Source organism: Bombyx mori, chromosome 10 (genome assembly GCF_030269925.1).
Source record: "Bombyx mori chromosome 10, ASM3026992v2".
In the NCBI taxonomy this organism is placed as follows: Eukaryota; Metazoa; Arthropoda; class Insecta; order Lepidoptera; family Bombycidae; genus Bombyx; species Bombyx mori.
Window position 1 is genome coordinate 3223952 of NC_085116.1, and position 22789 is coordinate 3246740.

The window sequence follows — 22789 nt, forward strand, 5'->3', positions numbered from 1 at the left end:
AGTTTCATCTCAGTTGATTAATGTCTCAAATTAATCATCTTCATTTCATTTCACTCCATAAATATCATTTTTCGTAAAAAATAAGAATATAAATGAAAATAAGACATGACCTAAAGGTCTTAGCTACCAGATCATAAAATTCCTAAAAAAAATTAAGAAAATAAAGTTTTGAAGTGTAAGAAAATAAAGTGAGTGGATGATTTTGACAAACTGATATCCTTTGATAATTTCGTTTACGTAGACGACCACCATAATCTATGATTATCATTATATGTATTTAATGATAATTTTACCTAATGCTCTGTACAGAATTTTCATAAACTTTTCAATACATAACTTAACTGTCGGTAACTTGTATGTATTTAAAAAATATATAAAAATTTATTAAACTAATCAAGTACTGCACTTCCCAAAATGGTTATTAACGTGGATCTAAAAGGTTTTGAAGAATTTTCGAAATATACTCGTGCAATTGATTCTCGTGGTCCCCCTGTATTTTTTTACTTTAGCGGTTCAAAACTACCTGATGGCAATAGCTGGTGCCCCGACTGCGTGGAAGGTAAGTTCATTCTATTTAAAAAGTCAGACACATTAAAAAACTAGATATAAAATGACTACGTAAATGTAAGCAAACCATCATAATAACTATGTATTTATAACCTTAAATATACACAGTGCTGTGTTCATAAAAAATTCTTACTAGACTTCTGAATAGTATTTTTAAATTTAAATGCGAAAATAAAACCTCAGTCTCTTTCTATCAATGTCAATAGAAATGTCTAGAAAAGCTGTTAAAATAATTAATTTAAGTAATTATGACGAATTCAATAAGTTTGTCTCTGAACTGCCACAAAAGGGACCAAATGTGTATTTATTCTTTACTGGAAAAAAGAAAGAGAATGGTAGAAGTTGGTGTATTTATTGCCAAATTGGTTAGTACATTCAAAATCAATTTGTTATTAAAAGTGATAAAAAACTTCAATCAGTTATTCTATAAATTCTACACTGTGAATCTTTTTAATTAATTATGTACCTGTAACAAATGAGTACTTTATAATAAAAGCACTACTATTGCCTAATGTCATGATTATATATGATCCACACAGATACTATAAACAATGCTTGGGTACCAGCATTTACTCAATCATTGTGACACTTGAACTCTGAGTAGGAAAGGTACTTTGAAGATACTTTGGTACCTTGAATGGGTCATGAAAACTACCTTATTGTGGTTGCTGTGAACGACTCCCCAAATCTATTTTACTTAGGGGCTAGTCACCAATTAATACTCTAGAGGTGTCCTTAAAGATTCACCAGGTGCACTAACACATTAGATACCTGCAGCTCTAACTCTGGAAACATAGAGACCATGATAATCACACTCATCAAAGAGTTCAATATGAAACCTAAAGCAGAATGCTTTGTGACAAAATAAGAAAACTGAGGGGACCAACCTAAGTAGGTCTACCAACACTCCAAAGTTATAAAAATGTCTAGGGGAAACTTAGGTAGAAATATAAGGTGGTATACTACTATTACAGCCTAAAAATAGCAAATTTAAATAGTAATTGACAAGGCTAGGTTCGGGTATATTTCCCGATTTAAAATGAGGTACACCTTTATTACATAATTTGTCTGATTAAGGAAAACGAAGTTAAAAAAATTTGGAGCATTATGTAATTTTTAAATTAATATTTCAGCTGAACCAGTCGTCAGGCATTACCTTAGTGAGCTCGACAAAAGTATCATTTTTGTCTATGTCGATGTTGGAGATAGAGAATAGTAAGTATTGAAAAGAACAAAAGTAGCCATAGAATTACATAGTAGAATATATAATAGCTTATTCGAGTTTTAATAGTGCATTTCCTGCTACATCACTAAGTTTTAACACAAAGAGACTTGAATTTGCGACCCTATACTAGGAAGTCTCGCCATAAATACTGCTGCAAAGAAATACGTACTTAACAAATAAATAAAATAATGAAAAAACAAAAAGGTGTAGACATTGAACATATCACAGGATAAAGAACACCTGCTGTACTCTGATTGAGAGATGTGACTATGCCGGATTTGATTACCGACAGGTAGGTACCAATTTTTCTAAGAAAAGATGTACCTAACACAAAAACTATGTAATCAATATTTTGATCATTAAATTTGATACAATTTGTTTAACAAATATTAAATTTGGTCCACAGTTGGAAGGACAAAGAGTGCCCGTTCAGAACGGACAGTCGCTCTAAGTTGATGGTCATACCGACTTTAATAAAATGGAAGGGAGTACAGAGGCTTGAGGGAAGCCAGTGCAGCAATCGGGAACTTCTGCAGATGTTGTTCGAAGAAGAAGATTAAATAAGAAAAATCACCAATTCTTTTAAGGCAGATTCTAATACTAAGATTACCAACTATAACGTATGAGTAGATTATATTATCAACCATAAAATATTTTAATTCTTCTAATAACCATCAATAAATAATAAAAGATATTGGACAATTATTAATTAATTAAATTTTAGATCATAGCTATATCTGGATATAAGGGTAAATCAATATCAATTGATACAAAAAAGACAGGGAGTTAAATGCCAATCCCACTAAAGTAGAGACTAGAAGTAACTTCGCTACGAAAGAAATGTTGCCATGCTCCTGTCATAAAATTGCAATTGATGTTCTAAATAAATTTGAAATCTTACATTAAACAATGTACTGAATATAACGCATCAGTAAGGTGGTCTTTTAATTAAATATTATATCAACATAAATTGACATTTTTATTGCAACGTTCTACATGTTATAATGTCTTCTTGGTGACAAAATAAATAAATAAAACACGGCAGAAGTGACTTAATAATTTAATGGAAATTCTGTGTAAACTCATACTTATAATTAATTACTGGTGAAACGAGTATTATAGTCTGTGCAGGTACCTACATGTCTTTGTCTATTTTTGTATTCAGGTAGAAATGCGTTCCTATACTAAGGGTGGGCGCAGCAGTTACAGTGCAAGAAACAAAGAATACTTAGCATATTATTCAATTCAATGTAAAAGGGTGGTATATTATAAACATTGAACAAATTGGTCATGTTGGAAATAGAATCAGTGGTATTAACATAGGTACCATCGATATAATATCGGGGTGATCATAAGTTTACCAGTTCTGGCAACACATTTATTCTCACTTATAAATATAGGTAGGTATATGAATTTTTATCTATTGAACTAGCTACGGATGTATTTTTGATCTGTTGAGCAATTATTACCGAAGTTGAGGCATATAAATACATCACAACATGAAGCCCACACCCATTATAGACCGTGCATATGACGCATTTTTGCAAAACAAGTGAACAAATAAAGGTTTAAAGTAAATAAAAAAGTATTTTATTGCTTCTTCCATTATTCCTTTAATACAAAATAATAATTAAAAAAAATATAAATTAATATCATCAATACTTATCATCAGTCCTTAATCACCCACTATAAACATTAAGATAAAAAAATATAATCCCATAATCCGTTTATTAACTACTGATGTTGTACTATTTAAAAGTAACTATTTCATCACAGTTTTTACATAATATACATACACGCAAAACGTAATTACATAATTGTAATTTAACAATAATTAGAATTATCTATGCTATGTAGCTTACTTTATCAGATTTTAATATATTTTATATACCTACCTATGAACGGTTGCCCTGTTCAGGTAAATGATTTTAAACTAGCGTCCTGACTAAAAGAGCTAGACTTGAAACTTAAAAAATGCTCAATAATAGCATGAGAATAAAAGAGAAAACCTTTATACCTTTTTGGATTAAGTTTGACATAAACGGCCAGCAAAAAATATTGATATTTATCAACAAAAAATGTATAGAAGTTTTTTTCATACGCTTAAATTTGTTATAGGGAAATAAATAGTTGTATCTAAATTTTGTATTTTTGTTATCTAGTGTTTTAAATACGACAATACTGGCGGAACTTTAGCCAAGATCTTATTAAAATTGTGTAATGTGACATTATCGCCCGAACCGAAACTCCTAATATACTCTAATAAGACCCATGCCTGCATGTACCGCATGGTACAATGATATAAATTGTAAAGTTAATACTGAAACAAAAGCAAGCTTAATTAAGCGCTAACTTATTTTTAATGAGTTAATAATTTCGGCGACCCGCAATGTAACGTAAAGGCAGTTAGCGAACTTCGACCAACAGATGTTTATTTGTTTCATTTACATTGCGTACACGTGCAAAAATATTAATGAAAAGAAAACTTTTCGAATGTGACATTTTAACGTTTTCGGGATACCGTTACACCATAGACTATATTTATAGGCAGTAAGCGCGTGTTCGAGGTTCGCTAGTAATAATAATATATTCAAATATACACGACGGTCCATATTTTGTATGTGAGGCGTTGAGGCGTGAAGAATGTTAATTCGGAATGACAGTTATCGTTGGTGAAAGTGGTTTTCATTTTAAAATCTAGATTTTCTATTGACGCAACACGAACGCGATTTCTCAGTTTGTGCGGCCATTACATACTTTCTTAGCAAACCTACAAAACTGTCAGGTTGCCGTCAAAATTGTCAAGTTTACAAGTGCCTGATATCCTTTAATCAAAGAGAACTGTTATTTGTTGGACGTGAATTTAAGTAAATATTTGCTAGATAATCAATTTTTTTTGGATTGTTTGCGATAAATGACCTAGTTAAGCTCATCCGCTCTACTATAACTTATTAGTTATCTCTCTAAGAATACTGTTTATTCATACGCAGCAGCGACAGGTTCATTGTGGTCGTCGGGCTCGTCGTTAATGTTGAGGTCCCTGGTCGGCACCGTTATCAAAATGTCATAGAATATCTTCTTGTTCTTTAGGAACGCGTTTTTGTTATCGAAAATCACTGAATCTGCAACGAATAAAATATAATTAACAAATAATAGCTATAGTTTTTAACTTTGCTATATAAAAATATGTTTATTGTCGTTTCAAATATACACTTTATTTTATTGGCGATGCCTAAAATTTAAGCCTAAACGGATACGTGCCGACCACCGTCCGTTCGTCCGTCCTGTTTCACCCGCAATCGAGTCATTTATTCTACATAATTTTAATAATTAACGAGGACACAGCGCAGACTATCCAATTGAGAATTTGATTTCATGCCGCAAATGAGTTTCACACTATTTATTGAGTGATTTAATTTTCATAGCAGATAACAAACAAACAGGGATTTAAAATTGTATATGTAAATTAAAATTTAAATACGCAATCGTCACAAATGCGTTTTTTTTTTATCATTGAATCATTACTGGTGACTCGGAGACCTTTCCATCTTCATCAGGACAGGTGGGCGAGCAAAGGCTCAGCCAGGAGGGATCACACATACGTATAACTGGACATAGGCCTCCCCCAAGTTCGTCACAATGATCATGCCTGTACAGCCCGCATCCAGCGGATTCCCGTGACCCGTAGCAGATCGCCGGTCCACCTCGTGGGAAGCCCAGCCACGCAGTGGTTTCCGATATGTCACACATTCAGTTACACAAAATTAAAGTTTTATTGCAAGATTGCGAAAATATCGCCCTTATGAATTAAACGATTCTTTTAAATATCCTTTAAGATTTACAAACGAAATATTCTATTTTTTAGGTATAGAAGAAACTTCTGTTTGGTGTAAATAAATAAAAAAATTAAGCGCGTCAAGTAATGGCGCGTTGACTACAGGACGATGACCCAACAGAGCAGCCGCTTCTGTTGAAGAATGAAATTGAAGTAAACTGAAAATTTGCGACACGAGCTTAATACAATAACAATGCGAACTTCGTTAAGTCACGACAAACAATTGCATGAAGAAACAGCACCAAGTTCATTCCTCGACCTGTTCGTTATGATAATGTGGCGACTCCCTTATCCGCCACTACTTGGGCCACCGCCTTACAATTCGACAAAATCGCTATCGCTTGTGGTTTTAGGCCATCACCTATTATTGTCGCCACTTGACAATCACTCGACAAGTCGTCAGGTTTGAGCCCCGTGAGAGCTCACCTACTAGTTAAGGTTGTGCTGATATAGCCATGACTTACACGTGGCCGGTCCGGTGACGGAGAGCACGCCGACGTCCATCGGACCCTCGGCGATCTTCCTCGGCCCGTGGACCACTTCCTCGTTGCCTTCCTCGTCCCTTCGTTTTATTTGAAATTTTATTTCGTGATGTTCCACTCCGATTTCCCATCTATAAACGTATACGTCACTGAATGACAATTGTCTTATTTTTATAAATGACTGCTATAAATTTGACTTTTATAAATTTTTATAAATGACTTTATAAATGAATACCCGTCTGCTTCGCTGGGCATTTAAAATTAACATTATTATTTCTCTCCCCACAAAAATTCTCATCATTAACGCCCCCGTAACTGGTGTAGGGAGTCTAACACTGATATAAATATTAGCCTATCCATTAAGTACATGTATTTTCTACATGGATACCAAGTTTCAAGTCAATCGGATGCATGGTTCAGTAGTTATAGCGGAACATCCGTAAAAACCACTGTAGATTTATATATTCGTATAGATTTCTCAAATAAATATGATGGTTCCGTCGCCTCCCTTTTCCAACCGTCGTCATTAAAACATATTTCATTTCCACTATATGGAACCACTGCGAACACCCGCTAAATGAATTTTCCTCAACAATGTTTACAAAGAGCTATGCCACACCACTCTGCAAGCGAGGTTTGAAGGGACTCCGTGGTAGTAGGCAGGGGTTCGGCATTTCTGATATTATTGAGTAAGTCGCCTACGGTCGGGCTGTATGTTCGTCTAGCTCCGCAAGTAATAAGTACAAGAGTATTTATATTGCAATAACCAGACGATTTCACGGCCCACCTGCTATTTAGCATTAGCCTTTTGAGACATAAGGTCAAAGACTCAATAGCAATGAAATAGCAGCTAGGGAGAATAATATCCTTCCAAACCGAACGCACGTCATCATCATCGGCCACAGGAGTCCACTGCTCGACACAGGCCTCTCCCAATGTACGCTGTAATGTCTGAATGCACAATTGCAGCTTAACTCTTAGTTTTATGCGAACGTGTATTTGCCCTTGCGATTTGAAATGTCTTCAAAGTTTAGTAAAAGAACATGTACTAAGCAGGAACTGTGGCAAAAACCACATAGTTCTGACTAGTTAATTATGATTCATTTACATACTAATTGTACTTTTTAAATCGAGTTGACTCAAAACACGTGACCAGAACAATCGTAAAACGACTGTCAACAAGCATTATGAGTTGATTAGTAAACGAGTTTTATAATTAACTAATTGTAGTATGCTAATTAACAATTAATTGCATAACTGCGCACGACACTAAGTGTAGAAGAAGTGGACATAGGGGTAACGTATTACTGTTCTGGTTGTCCTGGCCGTGATTTGTTTATTGACACCCTTCAATACGGGACGCATGATACCTTCGAGTAATGGTTTGGGAAGTGCGTTTGGCATCTTCGCCAGGTGGACGATGAGCGATAAAGATATAATCGAATAACTTAATGCTTGGAGAAATCGATAGAGGGAAGATCTTCAACCGAGCAGATGACATTGCTCGGTAATTGACGGTAGTTAGAATGTTATTATTCGGAACACGTATGTGTTCAAACTTATCTTCAAAATGTCGTTGGCGAGATTCAAGCATCTGTAAATAAATATCTCGTGTTCTACTATAGCTACAGTAGTAACATTTTCAACATTTAATTTAACAAAATTAAATGTTGAAAATGTTTTATTATGTATACTATAGAAATGAATGGATTACTTCAAAACGCTGTCGTTGTCCGCACACAGCAAATCTAAGACGTGCTTCTCTCCGGTCTTTATGGTGACTTTATTGTAATTCTTCTGTTTTTCACTGGTATTCTTCGAGTAGTAACATTTAGGCACTTTCCCACCTGGCTTCACCTGTAACATATGAAACACTACATAAACAATAAAACCTACAAGGAATAGTAGGTATGGTTTTCGAATCGGAAATATTGGGTAATAGACAAAGAAAATTTAGTTTTTTTTTATAACTGCATAGACGATGTTAGTTTGATAATTGTTTGGTATCAAGGCTGTATTAGGCCCTTCAAATCGGAATGCATTACTGCTTCACGGCAGAAATAGGCAGGGTGGTGGTACCCGCGCGGACTCGTAAGACGTCCTATCACCAGTAATATAGAAACTATAGTAATATAGAATAGATCTAATAAAGAAACAAATGAAAACTCACAATTAAACTACACCTCGGGTCGCCATTTTCATCGACCATCGTCCCGCCGTAGTGAACCGGTAGCTGGTCCTTATCGATCAGGTTCAATACTTGCGCCTGCCATTTCTTTGTATCCGTACCGAATATCTTGATCTTCGATATGGTGTATTCGTGCATAAATTTTTTGATCACAGAGAATGCTAGAGAGAAGACTTTGGGTGCTGCAAATGATAATGTTACACGGGTAAGAGTAACGCCACCTTACAAACAACATATTACAACACCTTATTCGTTCGGGACCATGAAAACTGTAAAGTATTCAAAACTTTGGAAATATTAAGGAAAATTTAAGGTTAGGAAGTAAATTGACTTAAAAACACACTTTTTTTGACAAATTCAGTTTTATTGATACCAATGTAAACTAAAATTATGGGAATGAATGATGGAATATGATTTCTGGCAAATGTCCACATCTAGCATCTCGGCACACGGCCGTTCTTTTCACAAAATTTTGAGCCACATTTTGCAACAAAACTTCGCTTATCTCGTCAATGGAGCGCCGAATTTCATCTTTCCGAGCGCCAGTTTTTTGTGGTTTGTTCACGTAAGCCCACTCTTTCATGGTCCCAGAGAAAATAATCCAGCGGCGAAAAATCACATGAGCGGGGTGGCCAATTGACATCGCCAAATCGAGAAATTACGCGACCGGGAAATTTCTCATGCAATAACTGATTTGTTTGGCCGACTGTGTGGCTTGTGGCGCCGTCTTGTTGGGACCAAGGGTCACTGATGTCAACATTAGCCAATTGTGGCCACAAAAAATCGGTTATCATGGTTTGGTAGCGCAGAGAATTCACGGTGACGGCGTTTCGTTGCTCATTTTCGAAAAAATACGGGTTGATGATTCCGCCTTACCACAAACCGCACCATACGGTCACTTTCTTTGGATGTAGTGGTTTTTCGAAGAGTGTTTGTGGATTTTGTGAGCCTCGTATGCGACAACTTTGTTTGTTTACATAACCGCCTAATTGAAAATGAGCTTCATCACTAAACATGATTTTTATAAAAAAAATGCGTTGTTTTCGTTCAGTAACGCGTTCCATGGTTAAAATTTCTCAAATTTTAACTATACAAATGTTATTTATCTATCTCAGGTTTATGGCGTTTCCTTTTAGATTAAGAATGACAGCTCAATTCTTGACATTTCATCGTTTAACAGCTTTTTTTTAAAGAGATTTTATGACCTGGTAACTGAGACCTTTAAGTCATGTCTTATTTTAATGTATATTCTTAATTTTATTAAAAATGATATTATGGAGTGAAATGAAATGAAAATGATTAATTTGAGACATTAATCAACTGGGATGAAATTAAATGAGATGATTTGAGAGGACTTTTTGGAGGATCCCGAGAAGTTACGTCCAGCGGCTTTATTTCATTTTCCCACATTTGTGCACTTTCACAGATATTAAAGGGTTAATAAACCACCATTATTACACATTGAAACCCGAAGAAACACTAAATAGACAAAATAAAACAAATCACACAACTTCACTCCTCGCGTTCCCGCCAAAAAGTCTCGTTTAACAGCCAATTTACTTCCTAACCTCAAATTTGCTCAGCCTTTATATATCGATTGATGAAAGGCTTTTTAGTTTAAGCGTCATTACGTTTAATACGCGACATTTATCTTTGTAATTAAAGGTCCGTTTTATTTGGTGTTAGTATCAACAATGCCGCTGAGTTTGTTTCGCCGGTTCTTCTCAGGACTGTGGCTCTTTTTGGAACCGGTGGTAGAGTTAACATTTTTATTTATATTTTGACATTCAACAAGTGTGTTATGCTGACATTTAAGTTGAAATAAATGATTTTGAATTTGAATTTGAATTGAATGCGATGTTTTTAATTGATCTTTAATTAAATTTACCCCGTTCAAATAGCTGAAGAAGGTTTTTTGTCATCATATTTTTTTCCAATTTTTTAACTTTAAATGACTCTCCTGTAAAGCTGGAAAAATGTTGCTTAAACTTAAATAGGCTTTCACCCATCGATATACCTATATACGGGGTGTTATGAGACCGCTTCCGAAAACGAAAATTTTGTATCTACAAAGTTGCAAATTTTGGGGAGCGCGGTATCAGCGCCTCGTCCCTCCCGCGCCGGTATGCATTTATAAGAAATGCCGTGCCCGGGCGTTGTTTCCCACTTCGATAAAGCGGCACGACACGAGAACCCTCTCATCGTGGCCGCCGGTAACTACATTCCCGATCCTGCGGACAGAATGGAAAGCAGTCGACGTCGCCCCAAACACGTCATTTCGGATCCTCCCGATCCACTAACGGTGGTTTTTTTTTTTTAAAGTAATGTATTTTTTATGAAACTATCGTTTCATTTAGCTGTACTAACATGATGGGGCGTAAATAATGCTAATAAAATGTTTTATAAATATGATTATTTTTTAATCAGGATTTTTTTTCCGTCCCATCATAACGAAGACAGACGATAGTACTAATGACGTCAAAGATGTCATTAGTACCTACTATCGTTTGTCCACGTTTTCGAAAGCGGTCTCCTAACACCCTGTATATGTATATATATTTTGTCATTTACCATTAACAATGAAGCAACTCTTCAATATCTCAGGGTAATTGGCTTCGTAAAGTTTTAGAAGGGTGAATACCATTTCCGCGGCTGGTTTCCACGCGTACTGTCTTATGTTGAAACCCTCCAAGTCAAAAATCACTGTTACCTGGTTATAAAATCAAATAAGTCAGCAACCGAACGATCAAACGGAAAAATCGGTATCAACGCCATACATTTGATAATAAATTATGAAGAGTATAGTGAAAATGTAAATTATTTTACTATTGATACGAATCTAAACTGGATTTAGGACTTCGATCTGGTAATAAGTTAAGCGTAATTACATCGGTTACTAGCTCACCCAAGGGCGGATCCAGCTTTGGCGCCAGGAGGGGGTCATATAATCAAATTTAGATGCGTTCGTTCCCAGACGTTTGCCATTATACAAAGTTATTATATTATATTAAATTTATTAAATATTGAAGTTACATAAAATCTGTATGGTGATAAAATATATAAATAAAATCATTATATTCAATTAGTGGTCCACCAAGTCCTGGAACCAGCTCAGGGGGTGGTCATGACCCCCATGACCCCCCCCCTCGGATCCGCCATTGAGCTCACCCGGCAGACTTCGTAGTGCCTCAATCGATAAATAAAAGACCTAAGCTTTTGTATAAAATAAAATTAAAACAAACAAAAGGAATCCGTCCGACGGGGGACACAAAGTCAAGTCAGTCACATCAAAGTAAAAACAAAATTGTTATTTTTATTTAATTCGGAGTATTTCCATATTTATCTACCCTTCAAACCTTCTCTGGACTTCCACAAATAATTGAAGACCAAAATTAGCCAAATCGGTCCAGTCGTTCTCGAGTTTTAGCGAGACTAACGAACAGCAATTCATTTTTATATATATAGATATAGATTGAATGTTCTGCTCTGTGTCTACCTTCAAAGCGTCCGGTCCGTGAGTGAGCGCTTGTTTTCTTGCTATAGCGAGGTAGTTCTCCAAATGTTTCAAAATCATTCGAATGACTTCAGTCCTGGTGAAGGAGTGCAGTAGACCCCACACATCCAGACCAACGAATGGAACAATTATCACTGGAATGAAAGTATTGCGTTGGAAGACGATAGTTTCTGAGTACAATGAGAAACAAGCAATCCTCCCTACTTAAATAAATAATAGTTTATAAAATAGTTTTAAAATAAATTTTAATAAATTTGTATTGAAAATAGTGAAAAAATGATTTTATTGTAAAAAAATTAAAATTTATTTTCTATTTTTCAGTTGGATTTTCTATGAAAGCGTATTTTGTTAGTTTTTTTAAACTATTATTTATTTTTCATTTTATAGTTGAATTTTAACTTTTTTAATTATTTTTTTTAATATTGAATTGTCATCATTCCTTAATAAGTATACCAAATTTCGAGTTAATCCGACGTTTTGAAGGGGGTCAAAATCATGTTAAAAAATTCCGTTACAAACATACATACATCTGAAGCTAATAAAAGCGTATTAAAAATACCCGTTTGCGATAAAAGGTTTTTTTTTACCTGGTGAGCCTTCTTTGTCGAAGCCCGTGCTGCCGCTGGGAAAGTGTTTTTGTAGAACTTCGGGTGCCTGCCAACTCGGCAGAGTTGTGTCTACTTCCCATTTCTCTCGCCATTTCAATGACTAAAACATAATTCCTATTTCATCTATACTATAATATTGTAAAGAGGAAAGATTTGTTTGTTTGATTGTACAGAATAGGCTCCGAAACTACTGAACCGATTTGAAAAATTCTTTAACTGTTTGGAAGGTACAATATTCCCGAGTGACAGGCTAAAATTCTTTTGAAAAAATTAGGGATCCTTACTAAAACTCCAATAATGTAATCCAAGGTGTAAAAAACTACCTAAAATATTCTTTAGGTACATCGCGTGCCCTGCGAAAACTATAGATGATAGAATAAAATAATGTACTACCACTTTATAGAACACATTATTATTTACAAAAAGGGTTGCGACAGCATTTGTCTAACTATTATATGTAGTTATGCCGCAATAAGAGTTCTTTTAAAAAAAAAAAAACAACGTCAAATATTATTGAAATTTTTGTTAAAGACCCGAGCGGAGTCGGAGCGGGCCGCTTGTATCAAATAAAGAGAAACATTTTTCGAGTGTTGTTGAAAAAAAAATCATAATCAACGGAAGGGACAGATAGATTATAGAAAATTAAAATCTACTACTAATATAACTACTACTAAATAATAATAGTGAAGTAGGTAAAAAAAAAAGTGCTTTTCACCTCCAACGCTGTGAGACGCGTCTTAATTATACTTTTTGTGCGTGATTATCATTGTATCAAAGATGTTAAATAAACGCATCTATTTTAAATGTTATAATACTGTAAGTATGTAGATACATATTATATGCTTTTATTAATCTATTGATCTGATAAAATATTATATATACGAGTACATGTGCTATCATCTTTTATCAGTTATAATATAGTTTGAAGTCGTCGTGGCCTAAAAGATAAGACGTCCGGTGCATTCGTTGTTGCGATGCACCGGTGTTCGAATCCCGCAGGCGGGTACCAATTTTTCGAATGAAATACGTACTTAACAAATGTTCACGATTGACTTCCACGGTGAAGGAATAACATCGTGTAATAAAAATCAAACCCGCAAAATTATAATTTGCGTAATCACTGGTGGTAGGACCTATTGTGAGTCCGCACGGGTAGGTACCACCGCCCTGCCCATTTCTGCCGTGAAGCAGTAATGCGTTTCGGTTTGAAGGGTGAGGTAGCCGTTGTAACTATACTGAGACCTTAAAACTTATATCTCAAGGTGGGTGGCGCATTTACGTTGTAGATGTCTATGGGCTCCAGTAACCACTTAACACCAGGTGGGCTGTGAGCTCGTCCACCCATCTAAGCAATAAAAAAAAAAAAAAAAAAAAAAAAAAAAAATGTCACTAGCTATAACTCGTCCATTTATTTCGGCTTTCAATGAATGGAGTCAAGTTAAAAAACTCGAGGCATCATATCGATAATACTCATAATAATATCACTCAAACTAAATTGTCAAAAAAGGTGGGTAAACATTTTTTTTGGTTATTAGTATAATGTGAGAGGGTGAGGTACAATTTTTTTTACTAACATCTCTTAACATTTTCTCTGCGGCTTCTGGGTCCCATTGTCGAGCTGGAATGAAAATGAATATGTTAATGATTTTTTTTTTACATCCGTTATAAAAAATTAAACAGTTTCCTTCCGCTGTGACTTTCACTTAAATATTTTTTTGTTGGATTGACGAATCCCAACGGGACTACGACGTCAATCTGGTTTTCGGTGCAATTTTTTTTGACTCGACGACAGGTTTTACTCAGAGGTGCTTTAAAAAAAAAAAATTGGTTGTTCTGCCTTACCTTGGACGTCTAATTTTACTAGGGCTTAAATTTTTTGTTACTTTATTTATAATTTAAAAATAATTTGCCAGAACTCGTTTCCACTTTAAATACTATTTCAAGCATTGTTTGTTAACATTTAGATAGAACTAGAGTTTCCCAAGAAAACAGGCGGTGCAAGGGAACGACATGGGTTAATAGTAGATGTACCATTAAACTGCACACGATGCAACTTTTTTTATTGCTTAGATGGGTTAACGAGCTCGCGGCCCACCTGATCTTAAGTGATTAGCCGAGCCCATAGACATCACTAATCTAAACGCCGCCATCTTGAAACACGAGTTTTAAATTTCAGTTCTATAGGTAATACAACGGCTGCCCCACGCTTTAAGCCGGAACCCATTACTACAGAAATAGTTAAGGTCGGTGGTATCCACCCGTGCGTACTTACAAGATGTCCTATCACCGGTAATTATAGTAATTACGCAAAATATAATTTTACGGATTTGGTTTTTAAAATTAACATTATTATTTCTCACCCCCACAAAGATTCTCATCATCAACGCCCCCGGAACTGGTGTAGGGAGTCCAACTCTCATATAAATATTCATAACTATTCATTATGTACATGTATTTTCTACATGGATACCAAGTTTCAAGTCAATCGGATGCATGGTTCCGTAGTTATAACGGAACATCCGTAAAAACCACTGTAGTATTATATATTAGTATAGATGTTAATCCTTCAGCTTGGAAGTCATTCGTAAACATGAGTTAAATACGCATTATATATTAAAATAAAAAATAAAAAATAAAATTCATTTAATTCAGACCCTCTTAAGTCCATATGTTGTAAGTGGAATATACTTAGAACTATGTTAGTAAAATTAACATTAAAATTAAAATTAGAAATTAAAAGATTTAAAGTATGTAAGATTTTTTAAGTGTATAATCTATGTACGTATTTCTTTAGAAAATTTGGTAGGTACCTGCATGCGGAATTCATAGCACTATCGCATCGAATGGTACAAATGCATCGGGCGTCTAATTCTTTGGGCCACTTCTAAACAATAGTAAATATCAAAAGTTTTATTGATGACAACCAAGAATATGCCCTTATCAGTTTCTTAATGAACTAGTTAGTTATCCAGCCTATTCATTAAAAGCTATTAAGAGCTCAGATACACAATCCATTTTGAGGTTAATATTTCATATTTATCTAAATGTTTTATTTATGTATGATTCTGTAAAATATCTTAATGCGCTTTATAATTAAATTACTCATCGTATTTGATAACAGCCTTCAAATAATCTTATTTTTTCTCCTCTTAAATTAACATACAATTTATACCTATATACGTTGTCATGCATAAAGATGAGTATACCTTTTAAACAGAAAAAAAGTACTATTCGGGAGAAATACTTTATTTTCTATATTAAAATGAATGAAACGGCGGCTAAAAGCTAATTTAATATAAAGTTTCCACAATCTCATCGCTAATAATTTCATTATTTACCTTCGAGTAAATTGGCTACATATGTTTGGCCTGTTCGTCTTTTTAAAATACAACAATCATAGATTACACGGTATAATAGATGTACTTATAAAATCAATGCCAATATCTTAATTCTCAACAGCCATTAGCTATTGAGTAATGGTTTCGCAATATCGCTGCGGATCTCTTACAGCTTTGGGAACCTGTGACCTTCTCGGTTTTTATAATCAAAGTTACAACCGAATTTGTATGCGCTGTAATGTAATAATAGCTGTGCAGTTTTAGAAGCATCGGATGATTTATATATAGTCAAAATTGGGTTATTTAAGAATAGCTGTCATACCTCTTAACCATCTTAATAAAAAATGGTCATTATGTTCGGGTCTCAACACGTCTTTGACGCTCCTACGAAACTGTAACAAAGAAAAGAAAAATTGTAACCATAACATAATATTTAAGTATATAACGTAATGACTATGCGACAAAGTCACTATCAATTTTTTTTATAACAGTCTTTTTCTTCTCCTTATCCCACATTGTGTGGGATCGGTGCTGTATGACCTCTTGATCATACTGCGTAGGGATTTGGCGTGAATTTAAGACCGGTCGCTTACCCATATATCCATCGCAACGTGCCATAGGAAGAGACTTTTCTGTTCCTACTTTTAAATTTAGTGCCTTCGATTTCAATTGTTTTTTATTTGCATTTTATTATTTTATAATTTTACACTAAAATTTAGATTTGAATTTAAAGAGAGAGAGAGAGAGAGTATTCTTTATTGTACACCAAAAAACAAATAAACAGTGCGATACATTAAACACAAAAAAGTACAATTGGCGGTCTTATCGCTAAGAGCTATCTCTTCTAGACAACCATCAGGTGGACAAGAATAATTACCAAAAGATGAGAGGGAATCTTATATTATATTCGTTAAAATGTCATTATTATTATTATGAAAATACAGAACCAATTTTATCAATACGTCTCTTGGCAACCGTATTGACAAAATTAGTTCAATACCTATCAAATCCATTTACTCGTAGTTTTTAATAACGAAATAATCTAAAATCATGGCTGAAGGGGATAATATATCAACGTTTAGTGCTGATGGAGGTCAAGATACCGTGGGGCTTCCTAGAATAGTAATGGTTACCGAAGGTTCTGACACTTCGGCGTCTTCGGCTTCATCAACATCTCCTAGCGAAGACAACTGGGCGGACCTTATCAAGTCGTCAGAAATACCGCCGGAGTACTGGCATATACAGAAACTGGTGAAATATATGAAAGCCGGTAATCAAACGGCAACAACGGTGGCGCTATCTTGTCTGAAAGACCACGACTTGACTGTGGAAGTTAATCAACGAGCTATTCAAGAAATTGGAGGCTTAGAGCTTCTTGTGAACTTGCTGGAGACAAGAGATTTGTGTTGTATATTAGGTGGCTTGGCTGTTTTAAAAGATATAACCCCTAATATAGAGATAAGGAAGAAAGTGACCGATCTAGGTGCGATTCCATTATTAGTGGGATTACTGTCGGATCCTGCAAGGGATGTACAAATACTGGCAGCTGAAACAATAGCTAATTTAGGTCGTATACGCAAAAGCAGAAAGTTCTGTCGGAAATTCGGTGGAATACCGAAGCTTATCGATCTTCTCGATATTAAGGAACGGTGAGACTCTTTTTCAAGTTTTCGAAATTTAAAAAGTATCTCAGTAAAATGTTTTACTTTTATCTTAGATGTATTATTACATCACGTGAAGAGTTGAACCAAGATGAACTACAATACCTCGATATTGCCAGAGCCGGAGCTAAAGCTTTATGGTCAATGTCAGCATCTCAACGTAACCGCGAGGCAATGAGAAAATACGGGATGATACCTCTTATAGCAAAAATGCTAAAGACCATACACCTTGATGTCGCGGTTCCAACAGTCGGCCTGTTACAAATGTGTGCCAATGAAACCTCTTTTCAACTGGCCATACAGACGGAAAGAATGGTCAACGACTTGATCAAACACTTGGCAAATGAGGATAAAGATTTAAAGGTTTGGTTTAAAAAAATAAGGCTTTCTATCATCATCGTCATCATTAGCAAACAGACGTCCCCTGTCTGACATAGGCCTGTTAAAGAGTTGTCGGTCCACCACGTGGGAGGCCTAACCACGCTGCATTTAATACATAAGTAATCTTGTAGATTAAAATAACGTAAGTAAATTTACCAGTAAAACTATTTGCGAGATTATTCTGGTAAAAAAATAATAATTTAACGCGTATTGTAATTTAGCTTATATGTCTATGAACAACATGTGTAACCATTTATTAGGTAACTTAAGCCGTATCGCGGATTACTTTCAAAACCAAAGTCTCTGTTAGATTGTCCTACGTGCAACAAAAAGTAGTAACGTTAGGAATTTTTTTTAGAAAGAAGGTAGTTATCAGATTGTTCAAATGTCGACGAATAAAACCTTTAGTCGTTCGTGACCACGAAAACTGTACAGTATTGGAAACATTGAAAATAAATAGATTAAAAAAACGATATTAGGTTTTTAGTGCTGAGCTTATTTTCACATATTTTGAAGAAATTGCTAAATTATTTTAGGAAACCTACTTGGGTACCAAAAGCACCTTACAAAAAACTTTAACTTAAAATAAAATACAAGAATCAATGCTAAATTCCATCCATTCCAATTATGTCCACGTTTCGAAAACCATAGAAAGTAGTATGAAGCATCTTGTGGTCAACTTTGCTTGCATCTTGGCAATAAGCTTGTCTTTTTGTTGACGGACACACTACAGTTAGCAAACAGTACATCATTTAACATATTTTTCAGACATACTGTAGTTTAGCGATTTATAAATGTGCCAGTGATGCGATAACACGAGACATGATTCGCGAAGCCGGAGGCTTGGAACTGTTGGTAGAAGCTGCACAGGACTCCACCAACCGACCCAACAAGCCATTATTGGCAGCAGTAACTGGTGCACTGTGGAAATGCGCTAATAGTGACGCGAGCGTGAAAAAACTGGATCATTTGGGCGCGGTACCGATCCTTGTTCGATTATTGGACGACGAGAATGACGGAGTATTGACTAATGTGGCTGGAGCTTTAGCGGAATGCGCGAAATTTCCTCAGAATAGGGATAAAATTAGAAGTGCTGGCGGTATACCATTATTAAGTACGATGAAAATGTTAATTAACTAAAGCAATAAAATAAAAATATTACTTTATTGATTTTGGAGCTTGTAAGCATATTTTTTGGAATAGTTGGCTCCACAACACAACAAACTCACGGCCTAATTCTCATTAAGTAGTTACCGAGACTAAGACACCCCAAGGCAAATGCCACCATACACCTTGAGACATAAGATCGTAGTTTCAATGGTATTGCATTACAGCTACCCCAATGATCAAAACGGAACGTATTCTGCTTCGCAGCAGACTTAAACATGACAGTGGTACCGTACGGGCTCATGTTATACCTTACTTTCAATAATGCCAAAACCAAAATGTAAGAAAAAAATTTAATGGTCCTAAATTTTCGACTTGAAATTGTGTAGTTTTTTTTTTTTTTAAAACACTTGTCGAAACCATTCTCATTACAATAAATCTTCAAGTTAATATTTGTCTGGCTGGGTTTCAATAAGTTATTAATTAAAGAAAATTTGTCAAATGAAGGCTGAGAGTCATATTAAAACAGCTGAAATTACAGTTCATCATCTCAACAATACGTACAAGCCACTATTGGAAAACGTTCCTTTAGTTTTAATGGAATGTGCTAAGGAGCAAAATTGTATGGCCGAGATCGACGAGTTAGATGGAGTCAGGCTAATTTGGTCCCTCTTGAAGAACGATTCGAAGAAAGTTCAAACAAATGCAGCGTTAGCGCTGAGTCCGTGCGTACAGAACGCTGCTGATTCTGGAGAAATGGTGCGGTCGTTTGTAGGCGCACTAGACCTAACCGTCGATCTACTGGATTCGGATGACAACAATGTGCTGTCAGCCATATGTGCCGCCATTGCTACAATAGCTAGAGACCACGAGAATCTAGCAGTGATATCTGATCACGGTGTGGTGGCGAAACTTTCAAAGCTTGGTATGGAACTAATTAATACGCCCACTTTCTTGTAAACTTCCTTTAATTTGGGGTTTTTTGTTTCTCTAATTTTTCTCGGTTCGCCAAGTTCTTCCTATGACGTACCGTTGCAGTCTAATGCACTTTTGAGTGACGCAACTAAGATGTATTTAGTGCGTTCACACTACACAGCCGGCTTACTTAGATGCATACTATGCTATGATATGCTCGTTTTTGTTTTAAGTATTTATTTCTGAGATTGTTGAATGAGCTTACGGCCCACCTGGTGTTAAGGCCATAGACATCACACACATTGTTTTGTCTATGCTACATCGACCTTGACATATGAGACTAACTGATAGGGTAAAAACAAAAATTTACGTATAATAAAACGTGTTTATTGAGCAATAGCAAATGTTCCAATTCCAAAATGGCAAAATAGTTAATAGCTAACTAACTAATTTGCCCAAATTGGTAAATAAGCACGCGTATTTATTTGAACAGCCGACTGGCTGGTAGCGGGGCTGAGGTGTGGCCGGTATTAAAAGTGCCACCGCTTTCATGTGTCGATTGGTCGGGATGAGTCATTGTAGTATCTGCATACATACTATTATCCTACATACATCTACATACTAATCATAATCCGTTTAGCCTGCTAACTATGGTGTGAACGTAGTTTGACTCTTTAGAACCGATTAAATTTACAAACTTGTGACGTCACAATACCGTTTTTTGTCATTTAACGAAAATATTCATTTAACTCTGTTATATTTTGTTTTTGGGTATACTAGACAAAACTTATCACGTTTTATTTTTTATATTTCCTACTTTTAAATGAAAATGATTTTGGACTTTGATGTTAGAGGAAGTCTGAAAGGGGCACCTGTGACAGAGAAGTGCGCGTTTTGGTTGGTATGTACATGTGATGAGACGAAATGACACTGAGGTTGTTAAGAGAATTTGATAGGAATGTAGACGTTAGAGGAAGGCTAGGTTTTAGAGGAAGAGGTAGGCCTAAGAAAAAAATAGGTGGATTGCGTCAATGACGATTAATAAACATGATTGTTGATTTTTCAGTGAGTACAACAGACGATCATCTCCGCGCGAACTTGGGCGTGGCCATTGCGTATTGCTGCGACTGGGCTCAGAACAGGCAGGAGTTTGGCAAACGTGGAGCCATCACACCTCTCGTCAATTACATGACGTCAAGAGATCCGAACGTCCACCGAGCCACAGCCCTCGCTCTATATCACCTGTCATTCTACTCCATCAATTGCGTCACAATGCACGCAGTAAGTCTGATCTGAGTTGAAAATTAGCACTTTCACAATATGAAGTTATCCGCTTTCACCGTCGACATTACGGTATCCGTCATTAGAATCGTAAATTGGTTTTGCGTAACTAGTACCGTTTTGTGCTTGACGGTAAGAAGCCAGAAGTGTTGTGCTTCACGTGCTAGGCTTGCGTGCCTTTAGGGCAAATTTTAGACGCCCTCGGCCAAATTTCGTTAAAGCGTAGAAAAAAAAACATTTCATGTCAGTTTACTTGACGTTGAATATAAAAACAAACGCAACTTTGTGTGACTGCAAAACATGAATAATATGAAGGTCGAATAAAAATGTCTGACATTCCATGCCGGACGTTTTTTTTTAAGAGTTTTGTTTTGTAATCGTTTTAAAATTAACCTTTTTGATATATTTTTAAATTAGAAAATATGTAGTTTGCTTTAACAGCTAAAATTTTAAACTGCCCCGAGAATCTTATACAAATACGACATAATAATGATAAGTCTTATAGCTTAAAATTTATCAATAGCTTAATTATTCCTTCCCGGGCATCGGTCCACATGTCACTACTAAATGCCTTGATCTCTCCATTACTTTCTTGTGACAGTCCGTGTCGTGATCATTACCTCTGTCTTGCTTTTTTCTGCCGCAAAGAAATTATGTGTCCCCGTCCGCAGGGTAGGATAGTGTTTTTCTGATCTAATGGAGAATTTGACCTCTAGTCTCAAGGTTGCATTCACGCCGTCATATCTTTTGTCTTTGATGAGTGCATTATACCGTCTGTGGATTTTTCCTCTACCTTTTCGCTGGAAGCCTAAAGGGGCTATTTCAGGTATACGGCGGACAGTAAAATATTATTAATGGCGGATCAAAGGCCGCACTCCAGGACTACTTAAAATTAAACAAATTCATCAGAATGTCGATTCTGATGAATTGACTAGGTACCATTTAATCGATAAATTAACTGCCACTCGTAAATCAAATCTGTGATATCAATTAAAAATTGACCTGAATGTTTTATTTCTAGGCGGGAGTTGTACAATTCTTGTTGGAGACAATAGGATCGAAGGATCCTATACTGCAAGAGGCCTCTGCTGGATGTCTCTGCAATATACGAAAACTTGCACTAGCAACAGAAAAAATCAAGTTGAAACAGTAGATTTTAAAATATGTAGCTTGCCCATGTTTTTTTGTTAGCAATAAAGTATATATATTGACCTGTTTTTATGTTAATATTTATATCAGTTAAAGAAGTTAGCGAATAAACAGACGAATAGTAAAATAATTACATGTAGCGGAATCATGGTTTGACGACTGGCCTATGTAGATGCATAGTACCGGTTTTTAGATTCTCTGTCTTCTTATATAAAGTGTATAAGAACTAAGAGCTAGTGTTAGCTATTGCCGAGTACTTTACGCCCAAAAACTAACCCAGATTTAACTTTGGACCCTTGGATGGTGATTAAGGAAATATTATAGAAATAATGAATGAGTGTGTCGATGAAACACGGGCTCGCGACGTTGGTACGTATTTAATAACCGGCCAGGTTTACCGGTAACGTTTACTACAATATTGAGTGTATTTATTATCTGATCTATATTTACTACCAAAAATAGTTAGCAGTATACATTTACGAATAAATCTGTAACTATGTACAACATCATTTTCACACACTAACTGCGGTGAGCTGAT

At 35.5% G+C, this 22789-nt stretch overlaps 4 protein-coding genes across 5 annotated transcripts in view; 2 read left to right on the plus strand and 2 right to left on the minus strand.

Annotated features, from left to right (window-relative positions):
* Window positions 1–22789, minus strand: part of LOC110385588 (uncharacterized) — a 933915-nt gene that overhangs the window by 530081 nt on the left and 381045 nt on the right. The window lies entirely within an intron of this gene.
* On the plus strand, window positions 106–3377 carry LOC101742990 (thioredoxin domain-containing protein 17). The gene is made up of 3 exons (XM_004930319.5): window positions 106–559; window positions 1701–1782; window positions 2199–3377. Exons 1-3 carry the CDS (start codon window positions 415–417, stop codon window positions 2350–2352), a joined length of 381 nt encoding a protein of 126 aa, XP_004930376.1. The 5' UTR covers window positions 106–414; the 3' UTR covers window positions 2353–3377.
* Window positions 3381–22789, minus strand: part of LOC101743132 (SEC14-like protein 2) — a 36157-nt gene continuing 16748 nt past the window's right edge. The window contains exons 2-10 of one of the 2 annotated variants that reach the window (XM_004930320.5): window positions 16080–16149; window positions 13994–14037; window positions 12399–12519; window positions 11794–11945; window positions 10869–11007; window positions 8280–8479; window positions 7824–7966; window positions 6092–6240; window positions 3381–4914 (exon numbers count right to left, since the gene is read on the minus strand). In XM_004930320.5, the coding sequence (XP_004930377.1) occupies window positions 4769–4914; window positions 6092–6240; window positions 7824–7966; window positions 8280–8479; window positions 10869–11007; window positions 11794–11945; window positions 12399–12519; window positions 13994–14037; window positions 16080–16149 (1164 nt within the window). In that variant the 3' untranslated portion in view covers window positions 3381–4768. Of the gene's footprint in view, window positions 4915–6091; window positions 7704–7823; window positions 7967–8279; window positions 8480–10868; window positions 11008–11793; window positions 11946–12398; window positions 12520–13993; window positions 14038–16079; window positions 16150–22789 lie in introns of those variants that run through there. The other variant, XM_021350799.3, reaches the window with a different exon arrangement.
* LOC105842227 (armadillo repeat-containing protein gudu) lies at window positions 16543–22313 on the plus strand. Its single transcript, XM_012694013.4, has 6 exons — window positions 16543–17406; window positions 17475–17781; window positions 18568–18913; window positions 19448–19831; window positions 20888–21102; window positions 22124–22313. Exons 1-6 carry the CDS (start codon window positions 16808–16810, stop codon window positions 22253–22255), a joined length of 1983 nt encoding a protein of 660 aa, XP_012549467.2. The 5' UTR covers window positions 16543–16807; the 3' UTR covers window positions 22256–22313.